General features: G+C 45.0%; 1 protein-coding gene across 1 annotated transcript in view; it reads right to left on the bottom strand.

Annotated features, from left to right (window-relative positions):
- The window catches only part of SLC6A5 (solute carrier family 6 member 5), a 93,223-nt gene extending 78,238 nt beyond the window's left edge, over positions 1 to 14,985 (bottom strand). The window contains exons 1-4 of the mRNA XM_084849761.1: positions 14,536 to 14,985; positions 9,799 to 9,940; positions 5,075 to 5,206; positions 4,012 to 4,185 (exon numbers count right to left, since the gene is read on the bottom strand). Coding sequence (XP_084705887.1) covers positions 4,012 to 4,185; positions 5,075 to 5,206; positions 9,799 to 9,940; positions 14,536 to 14,985 — 898 coding nt within the window. The remainder of the gene's footprint in view (positions 1 to 4,011; positions 4,186 to 5,074; positions 5,207 to 9,798; positions 9,941 to 14,535) is intronic.
- Positions 14,986 to 18,105: the final 3,120 nt, after the last annotated feature.

Genomic DNA, 18,105 nt, shown 5'->3' with positions numbered 1-18,105 from the left:
GAAAAGACCCTGATGCTGGGAAAGATTGAAGGCAAAAGGAGAAGGGGACAGCAGAGGATGAGATGGCTAGATAGCATCACTGATGCAATGAACATGGACTTGGACACACTCCAGGAGAGAGCGGAGGACAGGAGGCCTGGCATGCTATGGTCCATGGTGTCACGAAGAGTCGGACATGACTGAACGACTGAACAACAACAATATGTTCCCTGGCTTCAGAGTAGCTTCAGTTCAGATGTTTGAAAGATGTGACTGGAAAGGATGTACAGATGAGTAGGGACTTAAGTGAGTCTCTTACTACACGTGTAATGTCATGTTTAAAAAGGAACTTCTGGGATTGCAAATTCTGGGTGCTCAAGCATTTCCCCACTTCCATTGTACTTTGCACAAAGTAACAAAGTACTTTGGATAGTATCCAGTGTTAACCCTACTTGGGGCAGACCCACTGAATGAGTGGGACTTAAGTGAGGCTAACATTAGATACAATCCATAGGAAATGTAGTAAGATGTACATCTCAAGTATGCTTCCTCTTTCACGGCATATTTAATATATTCAAAGGTCCTATAAGGCTACAACCTATTCAATGCACCTTTACCTGGGAGTAAGCCTCACTGTATGCAGTGGGACTTACTTCCAAGTAAACATGTGCAGGATTGCACTACATGGCTGCAACCTTAAACATGTTTACTAAGATATACGTTCTGTTGAGATCAATAGAAGTTTTCTCTGAATAAATACAGATAGGATTTGGTTGTTACTATCACAGTCAGATAAACTTTTACATCTTGGCATTTGTCATCAGATGAAAACCAGGGTCCAGAACGCCAGTGTAGGGGCTAAGATGTTAACTTGTATATCAGAAATCTAGGTTTATATATGCACTTTGTCGACTTGGCTTTAAAGAAGAGTGGGTGACCCTAGATTAGCCACTGTCTTTCAGCCCAACCTACCTCACAGTTTTGTACCAGCTCAAACCAGTGCCATTGTGGACATTAATGGTGAATATGTTTGAAACTGGTTTTCAGAAAGAGCCACCCAAAGGCCACCATTTCCAATTATTCCTGCTGAGGGAAATAAATGCAAAAGGTGTGCACATAGGAACAAAGGACACTGTAACTTACAGACCAAATTTTTTATGTGTCTACTCAGAAGTAAGTCCCACAGAGTTCAGTCGGAATTACTCCCAGGTAAGTGTGTATAAATCTAGTGGACGAAATCTAGTAGAGTGACAATTCATTCTTCAGTACACTTGCTCCATTAGCAACTTTGATAGAATAAATATTTTAAAATATTAAAAATAGATATTATAATAAATACAAATAAATAAAATAGATATTATAATAAATGTAGTAAATCCTCCAGTGGAGGATATCAAGCATTACATTCTTTATGTCCATTATGCAGTCCTCAGGGCCAGCCCTACTATTAGGCAGACTGAGGTGATTGCCTTAGGCCACAGGTGGTGGGGGGCAGCGGTAGCAGCCTTTCGGCTGTTCCTTCTGATCTTCCTGACTGTTGCTCTCTATTGGAGGACAGAGCTACATGATCTGTCCTGGCCCTACTAAACTAGACTGTTGCCTCAGGTGTGGTGTAGGATGCTATTCCATTACTAGTATTGAAGTAAAGGTTAACGGCCAGTTCAGCCCACTTCTATACATGGAACAGGGAGGGGGTGCCATATTGTCCTTTGCCTCAGGCAGCAACATCTTGGGCTATCCCTGATGCCCCCCTAGAAAAGAGTTATTTTAGGGCAATATCATATCATATTCTTGGCATGTACCAGCTAGTCACCATGCTAAGAGTTCTCTGTATTTGTATGTTTTATGGTGACCATTCAGTTTTAAGCAAACAAACTACTTGACTTGAAACCTATTTTCTCCTATTCCCAGTAGAAATTATTCCCAAGGAAGTGTTCTTAGGATCACAACCTCAGAGGCAGCAAAGAAGCATTTAGGATGCAGTATGCTGACCACTTTGCCTACACAACATCAGCACAAGAGTTATGACTGGTGTCTTAAGATTTCTGTTCTGAGTCCCAACTTATGGTCTAATAGTTATTGTTGTTGTTCAGTCATTCAGTCGTGTCTGACTCTTCGTGACCCCATGGACCATAGCACGCCAGGCCTCCCTGTCCTCCGCTCTCTCCCGGAGTGTGCTCAAATTCATATTCATTGCATCGGTGATGCTATCTAGCCATCTCATCCTCTGCCGTCCCCTTCTCCTTTTGCCTTCAGTCTTTCCCAGCATCAGGGTCTTTTCCAGGGAGTTTTCTCTTTGCATTAGGTGGCCAAACTATTTGAGCTTCAGCTTCAGTATCTGTCCTTCCAATGAGCAGTCAGGGTTGATTTCCTTTAAGATGGACTGATTTGACCTCCTTGCAGTCCAGGGGACTCGTAAGAGTCTTCTCCAGCACCACAGTTCAAAAGCATCGATTCTTCTTCGGCGCTCAGCCTTCCTTATAGTCCAGCTCTCACAGCCATACGTTGCTACTGGGAAAACCATCACTTTGATTATACGAATCTTTGTCCGCAAGGTGATGTCTCTGCTTCTTACTTTAAAAGTAGGGGACAGGTTGTCTTCGCATCTGATGGAACAGGTATTGCCATACAGGAATGCAGTATGCTGACTGTCCTTAATTTCTTACCAGAGGCTTAAATAACTACCAGATGCAGATAGGATAGAACTTGTGTTATCATAGATAATAGAATCATAGGGATGGAAGGGGCCTGAAAGATCATCAAGTCCAACCCCTCACTCAATGTAGGAAGCCTGATTCCCAGGCAGTCTCCCATCCAAGTACAAATCAGGGCTGACCCTGCTTAGCTTCCAAGATCAGACAAGATCAGGCACATCCAGCCCTCTTTAAGGTTATGTAAAATGGACATTTAGAACTTGCAGCTCATCATGTCTCGACACAGTAGGAGTGAGAATAACCAAAATTCCTTCTGTACACAGAGTTGGATCCAGATTTAGGTGCGTGCAACAGAACCTTCCTGTCCATGGAAGGCAGATCCTGAATTCAACCCAGAACTTTTAATGACACAGAAGTGCATTAATATTGTAGCTATCAATTATAAAAACAACCATCTTGAATATTCAGCCATTCAGGCTACAATCCTAAACACCCTTATTAGGGAGTAATCTCCATTGAGCACAGTGAGACTTACTTCCAAGTAAACCTGTATAGGACTGAACACCAATGTCCTTTCCTCCTCAAACGTATATTGAAAAAAAACTACCACTATCACCTATTCTCTACCTTATCTTTCATATCCTATTCTGCATTTGCCTGACTGACATCCTAGTCGATACCCATGACAACATTATTAATGAGATTCTCAACCAGTCACTTCAGTTCCTAGATCTCTTGCCATTTAAGTTGCATGTTAATTAGTTCACTGATAAGTCTGAAACTTCAGATGAATTCTGGGCATAGCCCTTATCCCCATGACAACACTCTTCGTTAAAGGACACCTTCCCACTATAAGGAACTGTTTACAACAGCAGATCTATAAGAATGCTCATTGCTCTGTATTTTAAGGCAGAATTGTCAGATATATAGCACATATTTGTCTGAGCCATTAAGGGCGCAACCCTAACTAGATAGGCAGCCGCCTCCCTCCTCGGAGGCGACCGCCTAGCCTAAGCAAGGCAGGAGAGGCGCGGGGGGTGGGGGGCGATCGCTCCCTCCGCACCTCTCCTGCCTTGCTATTTTTCGCTAGACAGCAGTTTTCGGATGTCTAGCGGCGCGGGGCCCGACCCGGAGAGGGGGCTGCCATACGACACATAGGATGCGTCGTACGCTCAGCTCCGCTCTCCCCGCCCCGAAACGCCCCCCCCCCCCCAGCCCTGCTCCTTTTCAATAGCTGCACGCTCCTTTTGTGAGCGCGGAGGATGGGGCTTCTCGGGCGGTCGGCTCCCGAAAATAAGCATATCCGTCTAGCGGGCCATAGGATTGCTCTCTAAAGGAAAAGAACAAGGACATGAAGGGAGAGCATGCTCCAACTTACCTAACAAAAGTTTGTTTTTATCTCTACAATCCGGTGTGTTCCATGGATTGTTACAGGAAGCCCAAGGTAAGACACGTACAAGGGATGCAAAAAGGTAGAAAAGTGTGTAGCACAATATAATATTATAATATATGGCTATTAGGACAGAGATAATCAGCATAGCAATGCCACAGCCTGAAAAAACAGAGAAACAGGGACAATTAGATACCATCCCCCTTTAAGCGGCTAAAAATATACAGTGACCTGAAAGGGCCAAGTTATATGCAAATTCATTTTTGTTTCAAAGTCACTTTATTTTTACGACTTTTCCTTTGTTGGAAAACTGACATGCCATGTAGCCCAAACCTATCTATTTTTAATCAGAAGTAAGCCCAGGGCTTACACTCAAAGGAAACAAGCATTGACATCACATGTAGCCTTCTGCAGTCAACAGAACTTGTATTCTTATTTTGGTGGGCACCAAAGAAAAACAACAACCAAGAGAGGACAATGGAGCAGTCACCCCATCCATCCCATGTTTGAGACCACATATATGATTACTCCTCAGGAAACCCTATATGTAGGGTTATTATGCAGCGTAAAAAAGAACCAAACTAAATGCTTTTAAAATACACTGCTTTGTTGCAATTTAATTTTAATGCACCCAAGAATAGGCCTTTGAATCTTGATGTGCATTTTTCACCACCATCACACAAAGATTAAACCCCCAAATGGCTCTCCTTATTACAGCACCTACAAGGGAACTGGAAAACTACTATGCTGCATGGTCCACATGAGTTACTTAGCACTGAAGGCAAATATTGTTGTCTTATTACATGTATGTGATACAATCAAAGCGATGCAGCCCTGGAAAGCTCTCCTGCTGGGAAATGCTGTGAGGATTCACTAAAGCAGAAAAAGTGCTGCATTCCTACTACATCAGTCAATGCAAGGTCAAAGCAAGACTGCTGCACATCACCCACTGTTCCAATTGTCCCCCCTGTTCAAATTGAAGATAAGCCATGACCTCCTAAAGGGAACCCTCTCAAAATGCACAGGACAACATCATTTCCAAATGGCTCACCTTGCAAGGCAGGGATGGCTTTCCAAACAGACACAGGTCCCTGACTAGCAAACTGCCCCAGAGAAACCTCCAACAGAAAGATAGGGACTCCAGCGAGAGCCAGCATTGTCAAATAGGGGATAAGAAATGCACCTAAGGGGAAAAGAGAAGGCAGACTTCAGAGGCAGTGCGGGAGAAAAATGTCCAATCCCTACCACCACCATTACTAATTCCTATTTTGTACAATGCAAACTTTACAACCCTTATATCATTCATCCTCACTCAAACAATGCTAAACCGTTTGAAATTCAGAACTTTCCTCTTTAGGAACACTGGTTTAGCAGATATGCTTTATTGGCAGAAGGTGGGGGCCCTTTCCCTGGAAAAGCTTTGCACATTGGTCAGCTTGCAAATGGTCTTTCTGGGTGCAATCCTATGTATGTTTAGATGGGGGGGGGGAGTCCTACAACTCCCAGTGTTCTCCAGCTGGTGTGCTCCAGCTGTCTAAACATGCATGGTACTGCTGATTATTGCTACTACGGCATACATGCTTTTCAGGCAGTTCCTAGCCACCCTTGTTCTGAAAGAAGTCTCATTTCAGTGGGACTTGCACCCAAATAAGAATGTTCAAGGTGGCAGCCTTTGACAAATATATGAACAGTCAAGACACATTTGCAGCCCAGTCCTAAGCATGGCTATTCAGAAGTAGTCCCACTGAACTTAATAGGGCTTACTCCCAAGTAAGTGGTATAGGACTGCAGCCTTACTTGAAAATCAGTGTCACTAAAATCACTGGGACTTAAGGGTGCAATTCTAGATGTACCTGGAAATAAGCCCCATTACACACAATGGGACTTTACTTGCTGGCAAACATGCCTAAGATCACACAGCCTGTGCAGGGCTTCCCCGCGCTCCTAGCTACCTCGACAAGAGCTGCCTTGTTTCGTCTACCTGCTCCTAACCCGCCTGCTCCTTGAGGCATATTATGGATTGGCTTCTGCACAGTGTCAAACAAGGCTGCCAGTTCGGAATGGAAATGGCTGCCAGTCTCTTGCTCCGGGTGGTGCAGCTAATTCAATTAGGGCCAATAATTTCTCTCATCATCACCTACAACTGCGTCTCAGGGCTTCCTGGAGTGTGTCGAGAGAGGACAGCTAGGATCGTTTTAGGCATAGCTGTGTGCGTCGGAGTTGAATCGTGCCTTCATGTTGTGCCGGCATTTGTGCATTTCATGAGGCAGCCTTGCAAGTAAGCGTGTCCATTATTACCTTTAGACGTGCAACCCACAATCGCTGCTGTCGTGCAGCAGCCCTGCTAGAGGGAACAGATTAGCCAATCCGCACTAGGGCAGAGAATCAGACACGCTGGGGCTATTCGCGCTGAGGGCCAAAATAGACATTATTTTAAATCAGTTTCTAGGAGCCACGTCGTTTGCTCATTTTTACTCTAGACTACGCCCAGAGGGACGATCTGGATCCCCTCTTACCCACCCATCCCGAGCTAGTGTTCCGATCCGAATTATCCTCTTGCGCCTACTCTAGAGTAAAATTGGGGTGGGGTGGGGGGGAGAGAGACGAAGCTGGTAGACACAGATGTAAATTAATGTGTTTTAGTCCCGAGACGGCTGTCAGAATTCTGCTTTGAATTCGAAGTCAGGAGAACTTTGCGGTAACATTGAAGACCCTCACAAACCGCTTGCATAAACTGCCTGGGAATCGGATCCTTAAGCTGTAAACCTGTATGTATGCTTATTTGGGAGTAATCCTCACTGAGCTCAGTGGAATGTATGTAGTTACTTCTGAATATGCATGCATGGGATTTACCGCAAGGAATGTGAGTACGGTTTCGATCGGTCTCACTAAAGTACGGGTAGATTCCGTGAGACTTATCCCAAAGCAAATGTACACAGGTTTTTTCAGCCCTAAATGGAATTCACTGACAGTCCATGATACATAAACTGGATACATTACAATTAGAATAATCAGTTTCAGTGCAAATTATGTGTTTACTCAGAAGTAAGCCCCAGAGTTCAATAGGATTTACTCCCAAATACAAGAATAAAGGACTGCAGCCTTAAGCCTTTTTCCCCTCTGAAAATGAATCATAATGAACAACCTCTTTATTGTTACTAACATTTCTCCACATATATTTTGAGACAACCAGAAGTTTTAGTGAGAAACGCGTCCTTTTGTTTAAGACAATGTTTAAAGTATTCTGTATATATTCCAAAACTACAAAACCAAGTAAATGCACCACAAACAAAAAAGCTGGCTTGTATCGGACTGGGTATATTGCCTACTGTATGAATAGAGTTCGATAATGCAAGCAGTGATTTTGATTCGGATACATACAATAAACAGATACATAGAAACGACCATTACGTTAAAATGATGCAACATAAGGTGGAAAGGTTAATCACTATTGAAATTCTAATATTTATACGATTTTTTTATTTTAGGTATTTATAACAAATATACCTCTTCAAAAGAAAATCGCCATCAATATTCTGCATGTTTATTCATTTAAAACAGCAATAATAATGGCAACAATATACAATTTAAAAGAAGTCAGAACATGAACAATCCACTATTTTTGTTTCTTATTGTAACGACGACTACAAGAAGAGAGGTTGTTACATTTCATTCATTTAGGAAGGGAGAAATATTCTTTTTGATTTTTGACATTTTCTAAAACTTAATTCTTACGTATGAAAGTATTTTTTTTTAATCTTTTAAGGCTGCAATGTTATACCCACTTACCTGGGAGTAAGTGACATGTGACTTGAGTTTCAACAGTACTTACTTCTGTGTAGACATGTATAGGATGGCACGTTAACCCTATTGCAGTGTATAGGATTACAGCGCACGACATACAGACATTTATAGGATTGCATTGTCTCCCTCTACAGGTAGTTCAAACTAGTAAATTATACTGTTTCTGAGTAGGGTTTCTTTCTTTCTTTCTCTCTGGTATGAATCAAGAATGCCTAATGTACTTAGCAGGAATAATTATCATGCAGTTTTTCTGCCAAGACAACTATATTTTATTTTTCATATTATCTTCACTTTCTATACACGCATCCATATCCAATACGCGTTTACTTAGAAGGTCCCCTATTTTTCTCCCCCCCCCGGGGGGGGGGCTCTTGGGAAGACCATTTGGAACCGACAAACCGCAGGAAGGCGAAGGGTTAAGCAGAGACTTTCCCGCCCCTCTGCTCAAATTGGCAGCCTCCGACGACTGCTTTTCACTTAAAATGGGGCGTCGACAGACTGTGAGCCTCTCCTCTTTAGAGTATAGTCTCGCCCTCAAGAGTTCCAATGAATCCAAAGGGACTTAATTCCCATTCGAATTGCAGCAGCAGTGCTCAGGCGGTTCCCTGGAGGGATTGATTACGGAAGTCCGCTCTAGTTTGCTCATTTGTGGGGGGTTGACTCTCTATTTCTCTTTTGAAATAATCACTGTGCTCCCTTTTACTCCGAGGTAGTCTCGGTTTGGGAGGACTGAGAGATTTGCAATACATGCCTATTATGCTTATTTACTCAAAAGAAAGTATTATTGAGTTCAATGGGGCTTAGTCTCAAGTAAGTTTGTAGGATCACACCCTTTAAGCCTTCTAAGCAGGTGTATTTGGAAGCAAATGCTATCATTTCAATGAGTCCCGTACATTTCGAGGAAGCATGATTAGGATCTTAAATCCTGGACCGGGGACCATCCAGTCAAAAGACAAGCGACTAAGGTCGCAATCCTATGCATGTTTAGACGGAAACAAGTCCTACAACTCCCAGCATGTCCCAGACACCATAGGTGGGTGGGGCATGCTGGGAGTTGTAGTACTAAAAAAAAAAAATCTAAACATGCTTATTGCGCCCTAAATAAATTGCAGAAGCCCATTTTATGTTTTCTTTATAAGATAAAGTTATATTCTGCTTATCCAGGCCAATCTCAGCAGGGGCGTTGTTGAGCTTGCTGTGTTACAGACATTTGCCCAAAAGGTTTGTCTAATTTACGGCCCATACTCAATCACACGCACGTTGTTCGTTTCCATTCATCATTAATGCGGATTCAAAGCGCCATTTCACCTATAAATATGGGCTGAAACTGAGCAAGGTAACAGGATGCTAATGGGCATTAATCCTCATTAAAGTGATCTGGACTATGAAAGCCTAGATTTTAAAAAAAGTATCAAGGGATGGTTGTATCTATACAACCCAGGAGCATGGATTATCTGTTGCCACGGTTTTCCAGAGAAACTTGGGTGGAGGGTTCTGTTTCTCAGTTTCTTGTTCTACTCTGTGTACTCCGTGCAATCCCTTACCCCACCCACCTTTTCTCTAATTTGCTGGCTGGAAGCCCGATCCAGAAACCAGGTGAAGCCGGAAAGCTCGAATTTAAGCCGATCATCGAGCCAGTTTACTTTCAAGCTAAGCGCTCCGATTTTAACTGGCTTGTGGATCGGGGCATCGGTCAGTGAGGCTGGTGGCTCCGATTTCGGTGGGGCTGTGATTCCATTCTGTGTTTCAGTCAGAAGCAGCCAGAATTCTAAAGGAGCTATCCAAGATGCTAAACCCATTTTGGCGGATAAGGTTCAGCACCTTGGATGGCTCCTTTAGAGGTCTGACTGGTTCTGACTGAAACCCAGAATGGAATTACAGCCCCACCAAAATCGGAGCCACCAGCCTCCGCTGGCCTCGGTATTGTCCCTTTCTGAGCCGTAGGATATAAAAAGAGAGGAAAGTTCATACCTCCCCCATTCTTAAAGGCCAGGTACGGGAACCTCCAGACATTGCCCAGCCCAACTGCATAACCCACCATGGAAAGGATGAAGTCCAGCTTGCTAGACCAGTTTCCTCGGGCTTTATTTTCGTCCCCTTCATCTTCCTCCGGCTGGAGGGAGACAAAAAAAGAAATGACATTGACCTGAAAGTCATACCTATGATTGCAAACAAGAATCTCAGGCCTATAATCTTTGCTTTGCCAGGCAAACTACATCATCACTCCTAGCTGAACGTGTGAACTGCCTCTATTGAAGAAGAAAAAAGCGAAGGCAGAGTTAAGCATGTGCCTGTGCCTTCCATTCAAATGGATAAGACTGAAAAGTGATTGACCAAGGCTCCATCATGACCAAAGTATTACATACCATCCTGGACATCTGGCCAGTCTCGCCCTGATATAGAAAACATCTCTTGCTCTCTCTCTCATACACGTGTGAATGAAAACTCCCATCTTGGCATTTCAATCAGTGGAGGGCGGCTGGTGGCTCCAATTTCGGTGGGTTCCAAAATCCACTCTGGGTTTCAGCCAGAACTCTAAGGGTGCTGAACCCTATTCTCTCCCCCCCCCTAATCACTACAGGCCCAATTCAGCCTCACATGTAAACATGCCCTCAGGCATGTGTAGCCACCTTAGAAAGGGGAATGAAGTGTAAGCAAAAGGGAAAGCCAGCAATGCCTAGGGAAGGCGAAGTTGTGCTTAGAGATCTGCTTCCAAATAAGCCCCCTTGGCTCCATAATGGCGGTATTAATGGCGGTTTGGAGAGCTATTGCGGTAATTATGCAGGGTGTCTCTGCTGTACACCTAGCTTTTTAAACATTGGCCCGGGGCACATGAGTTGCCCCCACCCGCTCATTTGCTATCCCTGAGCCCACATTGAGCTACCACTGGGCCAATTCTCCCTCCACTTTGTGCTTGGGGAGAGGCTGGCGGTTTACTTGAAGAGGTAAATGCACTCTCGTTATGACCGCCCAAGGATACAAGTGCACCCTTGCACATATATGCAAGGCCCCAGTGTTGGAACTGAGCGGCTGTAGAGATCCTCAGTTACATAATTATGATGATTAGGTTGAGGGGATCTATCTGTGACTCATTCCATTCTCTCTCAGGATCCATTCCTCTTTTTATTTGTAGCTTGAGTTTATTTCAAGGAAGCCCAGTCACATCAAATTGGCATTCCCAGTCCCTGTTATGTCCTATGGGCCTTCAAATCGCTTCCATGGTTTCCAATGGGTATTTTGGGTCTAGTTCACCCTGCAGTGAAGACCAGGAGGGGTAATGACAAAATGCTTTGTTTTATTTGACCCATTGAAAGTAAATGTGAGGTTCCTACAAGACCCAAACAGAGCCCTGGTGAAGCCTCAGAAAGGAAGGAAAAGCTGAGGAGATTAAAGTTCAGCCTAAAATCTCCTCCCGCTGTTGCTGTTGCTGTTGCTGTTGCTGTTGCTATTATTATTGCCTTGGAGATCCCTGAGCCTCACTGGAAGGGTGGTAAAACCCAAGTTATTTCAAGAGAAAGCGAAGAGGAGGTGGGCTCAGTCCCCCGCCCTCTGAGTTTTGCAGGCATTCTGCAGTGACCATATCCTGACATACGGAATATGCCCCCGTCACCTTTTGTTTGACCCGACAGAGGTGAGAGGCCGACAGTCTCCCAGCCCTAAGCAGTAATCCCAGCCGCTTGACTTGAACTCTGTCTGCTAGGTGTCTCTCAAGGCAAGAACCAGTCCTTGAATGGCAAGCAGTGTGTGGGGGGCGGGGGGTGCCAGGGAGTGGAGATTGTCGTCGGGATCGCGGGGAAAGGGTTAACACCCTCTTCTCCCACGAACCTGATCCTGGTCGAGCCCCCCCCCCGCCCCCCCTCCGAGATTTAAATGGTATTACACAGACATCCGACATATAGTAGACGCATCGTCTACTTTAGCCCTGAAATGTAAACACCTCCGCGATTGAGCAGGTAAGTGGATAGACTCAGTTATTTGTCGCTGTTGGACACCACTTTAAATTGCGGGGAAAAGAGGAAAGGGACATCTTGTGCCTTGAACTATAGAATGGGGGGAAACGAATTAAAATAGTCAGGTTTCTGGGACTAGTTGTGGTAGATAGCAGGGATTCAAGTCTCAAGAAAAGACGGAAAATATTGTGCAGGAATTGAATCTACCTGCGGACTTGTAACTGAGCTTAGGTTGAACCAATAAATGGTATTGTGTGAACCATCTCGATCCACAGCCTAATTCGGCTGAATGATTAGAATTTAATCTGAATTTAATTTGTTCCGTTGCCCACTGAGACTTAAATATTTTTAAGTGTTTGAACTTCATTGAATTGTGTGTATTAGCCTGATGTATCTGCCATCGTTTATGGGCATATGATAACAGCTTTCAGAAAAGCGAATACATGTAATCTCTGGACTTTTTCACACGATTTAATTTACAAATTAAATCGATTTGTAACCTAGGTAAGCTAAAATGTGCACCCCAATTCAATTTTAATAAATAATAATAAAATCTCTCCTAGCTTCCAGGCCTCCACGCTGGAGACAAATATTCGGAAGCCCTTCCCAGATACAAATCTTGAGACCACAGGGAGTCAATCACACGCTCGGGTGTCTTATATCGCTTCTTGAGGCGCTGAAGCGCCTCCTCGCGATCAGCTTCTCTAGAGCCGAGAAGAGGCGACCCATTGACATTAATGGCGACTTTAGGGGCGCTGCTTCGGCTTAGGTAGCCTTCCCAGTGGAGGCTGGTGCCTCTGATGCCAGTGGGGCTGTGAATCCGCCCTGGGTTTCAGTCCGAACTCTAAAAGAGCTATCCAAGGTTCTGAAAATGTTTAGGCTTTGGGTTCGGCACTTTGGATAGCTCCTTTAGAGTTCTGACTGAAACTCCAGGGCGGATCCATACTCCACTGGCATCTGAGCCACCAGCCTCCACGTAGCCTTCCCCAACCATTGAGCCTCCCTCAAGCTGCTGCCCCCTCCCGATGTGTTGGGCCACAAAGCGCATCATACGTAGCTAGCATGGCCGCAGGCCGTATTGACTGGGGAGGGTGGGATCTGTGTTCCAGCACCTCGGGAGGGTCCACCAGTTTGGAGAAGGAAGGTTTCCCCTACCAATCCGGGGCGGAGAACGGCGAAGCTCTCGGGAGCTGCGGGCGCCCATGTTTCTCCGCGTTGTTTCTCCGGAGAAGGCGCTGTTCGGCCCGGGTACCAGGTGCGCGCCTTACCCGCGCCAGCCCCCCGTCTGCATCATGCCGCAGTGCCCGGCACTTGCTCACTGACCCCGAGTAACGATTGCACTGTCTGAGACGGAGTGATTGATCGCAGAGCCCGGCCCGGTGGGGCTTCGAGGAAAGAGCCTGGTACAGTTGGCTCTTTCTTTGGTTGGGTGGTTTTTGTGGTTATCGTTGATTGTGCTCTCGTTTGGTCGGCAGGCCAGGACGTTCCCAAAGGGTTCCTTTATTTCAACCCTCCATAAAGATCAGCGGTCAGAGGGAGTAAGGTCGAGTAGACTTGGAAAAGGGAAACCACGGCTACATACACTCCTTTTTAACTGGAAGAGCCCCCTTCCCCTTCTCTCACGCACGTGCCAGCGGGGGGGGGAGAGAGAGAGAGAGAAGGTTAATTAGGTTAATAAGCTGTGCGTAGAATACAGACAATGCGGTGCAATGTAATGAGTATTCTTCGATTGTAGCGGGCATATCCCACCGTCGTAAATGGCAAAACGCCAATCAGGTTTAATTTTCCTGGACTGGCGTCTTCATCTTTTGTTTTCTAGCCATAGAGAAACAGACATAGATACGTCTGTCTGTACTAACATGGCTATTACCTGCCAGTGCCTCAAGAGCAGGTCCCATAAGAAATTAATAAATCCTGATATTTCTTTGCTTTTCAATGTCAATTTTTCTCCGGAATACTAAATCGTTTTCTCTTTTCTCTGCAATTGAAAGAGTGCGACCACCATAATCCTAAAATTATTTACTCGGAAGTAAGACCCAGTGTGTTCAATGGGCTTACTCCCAAGTAAATGTGCCTTAAAGTTACAGCGAACCATTATCCCATAATTTGCATCTTTCATTATATTCCACCGAACTTCCTTCTTGCCTTCTAGTACTAAATAATTATCATACTTTCTTTTCCACTGGAGGAACACCCCCCCCCCCTATTTTGTGCTTATGCTCCTAGGAGGGGAGAGAACCCTTCAGTTTAGGGTCTCTGTGTGCACAGTGTGGAATCGTGATTAGAGCATCAGACTGGGGAGAAACGGGTTCAAATCCCCATTTGCTCAGGAAGGTCACTAGATGACCTTGGGCCGGTCACCAACTTTCAGCCTAACTTATTCCCACAGCACTGTCGTGAGGATAAAAAAGAGGGGGGAGCATATGTATGCCGCTTTGAACTCCTTGGACAAAATCGAGATAGAAATGAAGTAAATAAATACAATGACAATTATTCGTCATTGTCTTGATTGAGTAGTATAGTATTTGGAGTCCCTGGCTTCTTCTAATTCCTACTGGTTCCGGAGAATCACAGGGGATCTTTAAAATATATATATTTTAAATATTTTACAGATCGCGCTTCGCAGTCTCTACACTGGGGCTGTTTTTCGATTAGGAATTCATTTTGCGTGGTAAATGAACTTTGATGGTTGCTATATCCGCCCATGTTAGATCCGGAAGAGAAAGAGACGGAGCATTACAGGGGGGAAAGAACTTACCTCGGTGACCCTGCCGCTGCCAGGCAGGACAGAAGTGATCCCATCTGTGCCCAATACCACGGTGCTCTGGCTCATGTTCACCCAACCTTGGCCCTTGGCACTATTTTGCTCCAGTGTGCTCTTACCAAGACTTTGATTAGCTTCCCCGCCGTCTGTGCTTTGCAACGGGGGGATTTTACACAGGGCAATGTTGGCTTGGACGGTGTTCCCTGTACTGGGGGCACTCTGGAGAGGGAAAGGCTCGATAGAGTCTTTGCCGGAGGTGGAGTTGGCTTGCACGGGGGTGAGTTTGCAGATCCCAACTTTGGTCCTCTCGGAATCATTTGGTTTGGCTTCGTCGGATGGCGAAGTTTTGTCTCCGGAGAGAGCTGTGGCGACTTTGGCCAGCTGGGACGGAACTTGGGACGGTAGGTTCTGCGGCTGCTCGGCTTCAGGACTGTTCCTGATCATTCCTGCGCTTTCGAGTGGCCCAGAGGCAACCGTCTCAGGGCTGTTGGCAAGCTGCTTGCTCATCTCCTTTTGACTGGCGTAATCCTACAAGAGCAAAGGCGCGTTAAAAAGAAGGACGCAAAAGGGGGTTGGGGTGGGGTCTTGCCACGAGGAAGCCGTCCTTACAGTGTTAGGATTAAGTCTGCGCTGCTTAAGATGATCAGGAAGGCGCTGCAGCAGATTCGAATTCAGGCAGCCCTTCTGTCATCTTAGTACAGTAAGGTATAACCGCACCTGCGCCTACAGACTTGCAGTTCTAGCGTTAGATACAACATCGCTCCCAGCTCTCTGTTCACAAACCTGCTTGATTTTCTCATCACGACTGTAGGATGTTCCCTTCTCCTAGCACCATTGTAGAAAGGATCTTTAATTTTACGCCCCATTTCCTTTCTGTCATTCAGCAATGCACACTGGCTTTGGATGGGGCAGGGGCCGGGGGGAGACACTCTGCCCTCAATGCAGCCAGCGAGATACAACGGAACTGAATAATGTAGGCTCTGATATACCCAATAATGATTTTTCCAATATTTTCGACTAAGTGTGGTGATGGGGAAAACCTTCAAAAACCCTGAAAGGAGATATCTGTTATAACGAATGGTGGACTGTATTTTCTAATACCCCAGTCCTCACCATGTTACTCCGAGTAAACTGATTTTAAAGGGATTTACTTTCCATTTGGCATTCTTAGGACTGTAGCGCTCAGATAACAGAATCTTGGCTGCATTCCCTCAGTCTTTGCTTAACTTTCCATCTCTCAGTCCTTTAAAAGTTTTTTTTTTTTAAGAAAAACCCGGTTATAATAAATAACAATGATGCAATAATGATACAGCTTTACAACGTTTCCTGTACAGACATTTTGCAACGCTTCAAAGAAAAGAGACTCATCCTTTTCTAGGCTAAAAAGCAAATGTGCAGAAGGAACTTCTTACAGTTTCTTCAGCACGTTTGCTATTTAACCGAGCCCCCATCCCCAAAACTCAGATGATCAGTAAATACAGCTTCAGAATAGCAATGCATGGCAAATTTTACTCTTGCACGGAAATACTTCTATTTATGCAAGCCCCTTTTCTTCACACTGCAAAGGTAAGTACTACAAAGAACGAACGTGTACAAAAGAACGTCTGCTTTCAGGACCCTGGATAGCTCTCACGCTCTTTACTCACCCACCCCACAGCAACTCTTCCAAGCTTACAACACGCTTCCGAGCTTAATTTGTAGCTACTTTTATTTCCAACATGGGACAAGCCGATTTGATGACGAGCAAAATATATTTTCCCGAACCTCCTAAGAAGAGAGAAGGAAGGGGTTGGGGGAACCCCACTTACCATATCTAAAATAGCATCAGATAGAACCGTCAGAGAGGTAAAAACAGCAGTACAGGCAAAAATGGGTGGACTGGATTTTGCTCAGCCAAGAGCAAAGCTTTCTATACCTCCGTGGGAAAGATCGGGTTTGCGTCAGTGCATAGCAAGGTGCCCTTCGTGTGACATTTTCTTGATAATAAGAGTTTGATAAATCATTACCCTTGGATTCGGATTTTTAAAGGGACAACAAGAACCCAGAGCGCCTGGCTTGCTGTCACTCAGGCAGCAGTTGGGATTGCGTGTTCAGTGTGACTCACTTGGGCTGGGGGTGGAAGGTGGGGGATGCTTACTAAGCCAAGCCCAACGAAAGCAGAACTTTCTTGCTGGTAATTGGGGGAGGGGGAGGACATGTGAGGAACACGTCCTATTGCACCTAAAGCACAAACTCGAGCAGCAGAATACCTCCCCGCCCGCGTTGCTCCCTCCCTCCCTCCCTCGTGAAAGCACAGCTCTACGTCTACGGTCGCTTCGAGTCAGAACCTCTGCAGTGGGCGCAGCCTTTCCACCGCGTCTCCCACGTTTTTAGGGGCTTCACCCCTCTCCGCCGGCTTCCCACTCTTCAAGGGGCAACGGCGTTTTGATGTCATGTTGATGTTCCTCGAGAAAAGGGAGGGGGGATCTTCTCGCGTCTGTCGACTTCTGTGTTCTGTCCACAAAAGGCGGCGGGAGACATAACACAGGCGGAATTAACCATAGTCGCAGATAAATGTTTATTTCTATCGAGGTCATTGTTAGTGAACTGGGGTGAAGGGAGAAATACTCCCCCCCACACACACACGCACTTTTTAGAAGTCGTTAAGACTAAGGCTGCAATCCTATGCCCACTTACTTAGGCGTAAGTCCCACTGAACTCAACGGAAGTTACTTCTGAGTAGACACATTGTTAGACTGAAATCTTAAACACGCTTACTTGGAAGTAAGCCACTCAAGGGGACCTCCAGTAAGCATGTATAGGATTAATATTCTAATGGTGCAATATCCTAAAGTGATGCCGGGACTGATTTTGCAACACACTTGATATGTTTTAAAATTTTGCTGTTTGATATAAGAAACTGTTGAAAAACTATTACCCCTTTGCGTGAAGTCGAAGTACTCTTTTCACAGCTTCTTACTCCACATCTAAATTCCAGCGATTATCTCTAAGCACGCTCGTTCATGGTGCGCCATGTAGTTTAGAAGTGTAATTAAAGGGTTTAGTTGGAGAACTACAATAATCAGAAATGTATTGTAACTTTGCACACTTCCCAAACTGGACAGAGTGTTATACTTGCTGGGATCCTAAGCAGGCTCGCATATAATGGAACGAAGTCCCTTTGGAATCAATGCAAAATCCTTGCAAGCAACCGCATTTAGGATCAATGTGAGTTTTGATCATATATATATCTACCTAATACACACTGCAGAGAAAGTAGACTTTAAATACGGGTTGGAGAACTCAGCCGAAATCAAAGGAGAATACTGTTGATTTCAGTGGGAAAAGAGTCAAGCGTGCCCTTTATAGGCTCTCATTGAGATAAATGGGCCTTCAGAGTGATTAACTTTGGGTAAAATATGCCTACATGTGTTCTATATATTATGCCACCTTCGAATACTGTGATCTATGCTTTTAAAATGTGAAACCCATGCTTGTATCTTAAGTATATAAATGGTCTTCCTGCTTTATTCGATGCCCTTCAGATTGCACCAATTTGAACTGAAGACTTTCGCAAAACGTCCG

Source organism: Heloderma suspectum, chromosome 1 (genome assembly GCF_057233095.1).
Source record: "Heloderma suspectum isolate Gila_16-S chromosome 1, 16-S_ref, whole genome shotgun sequence".
Taxonomy (NCBI): domain Eukaryota; kingdom Metazoa; phylum Chordata; class Lepidosauria; order Squamata; family Helodermatidae; genus Heloderma; species Heloderma suspectum.
The sequence above is the reverse complement of the archived record's forward strand: the minus strand, read 5'-3'. Positions and strand labels throughout refer to the sequence as shown.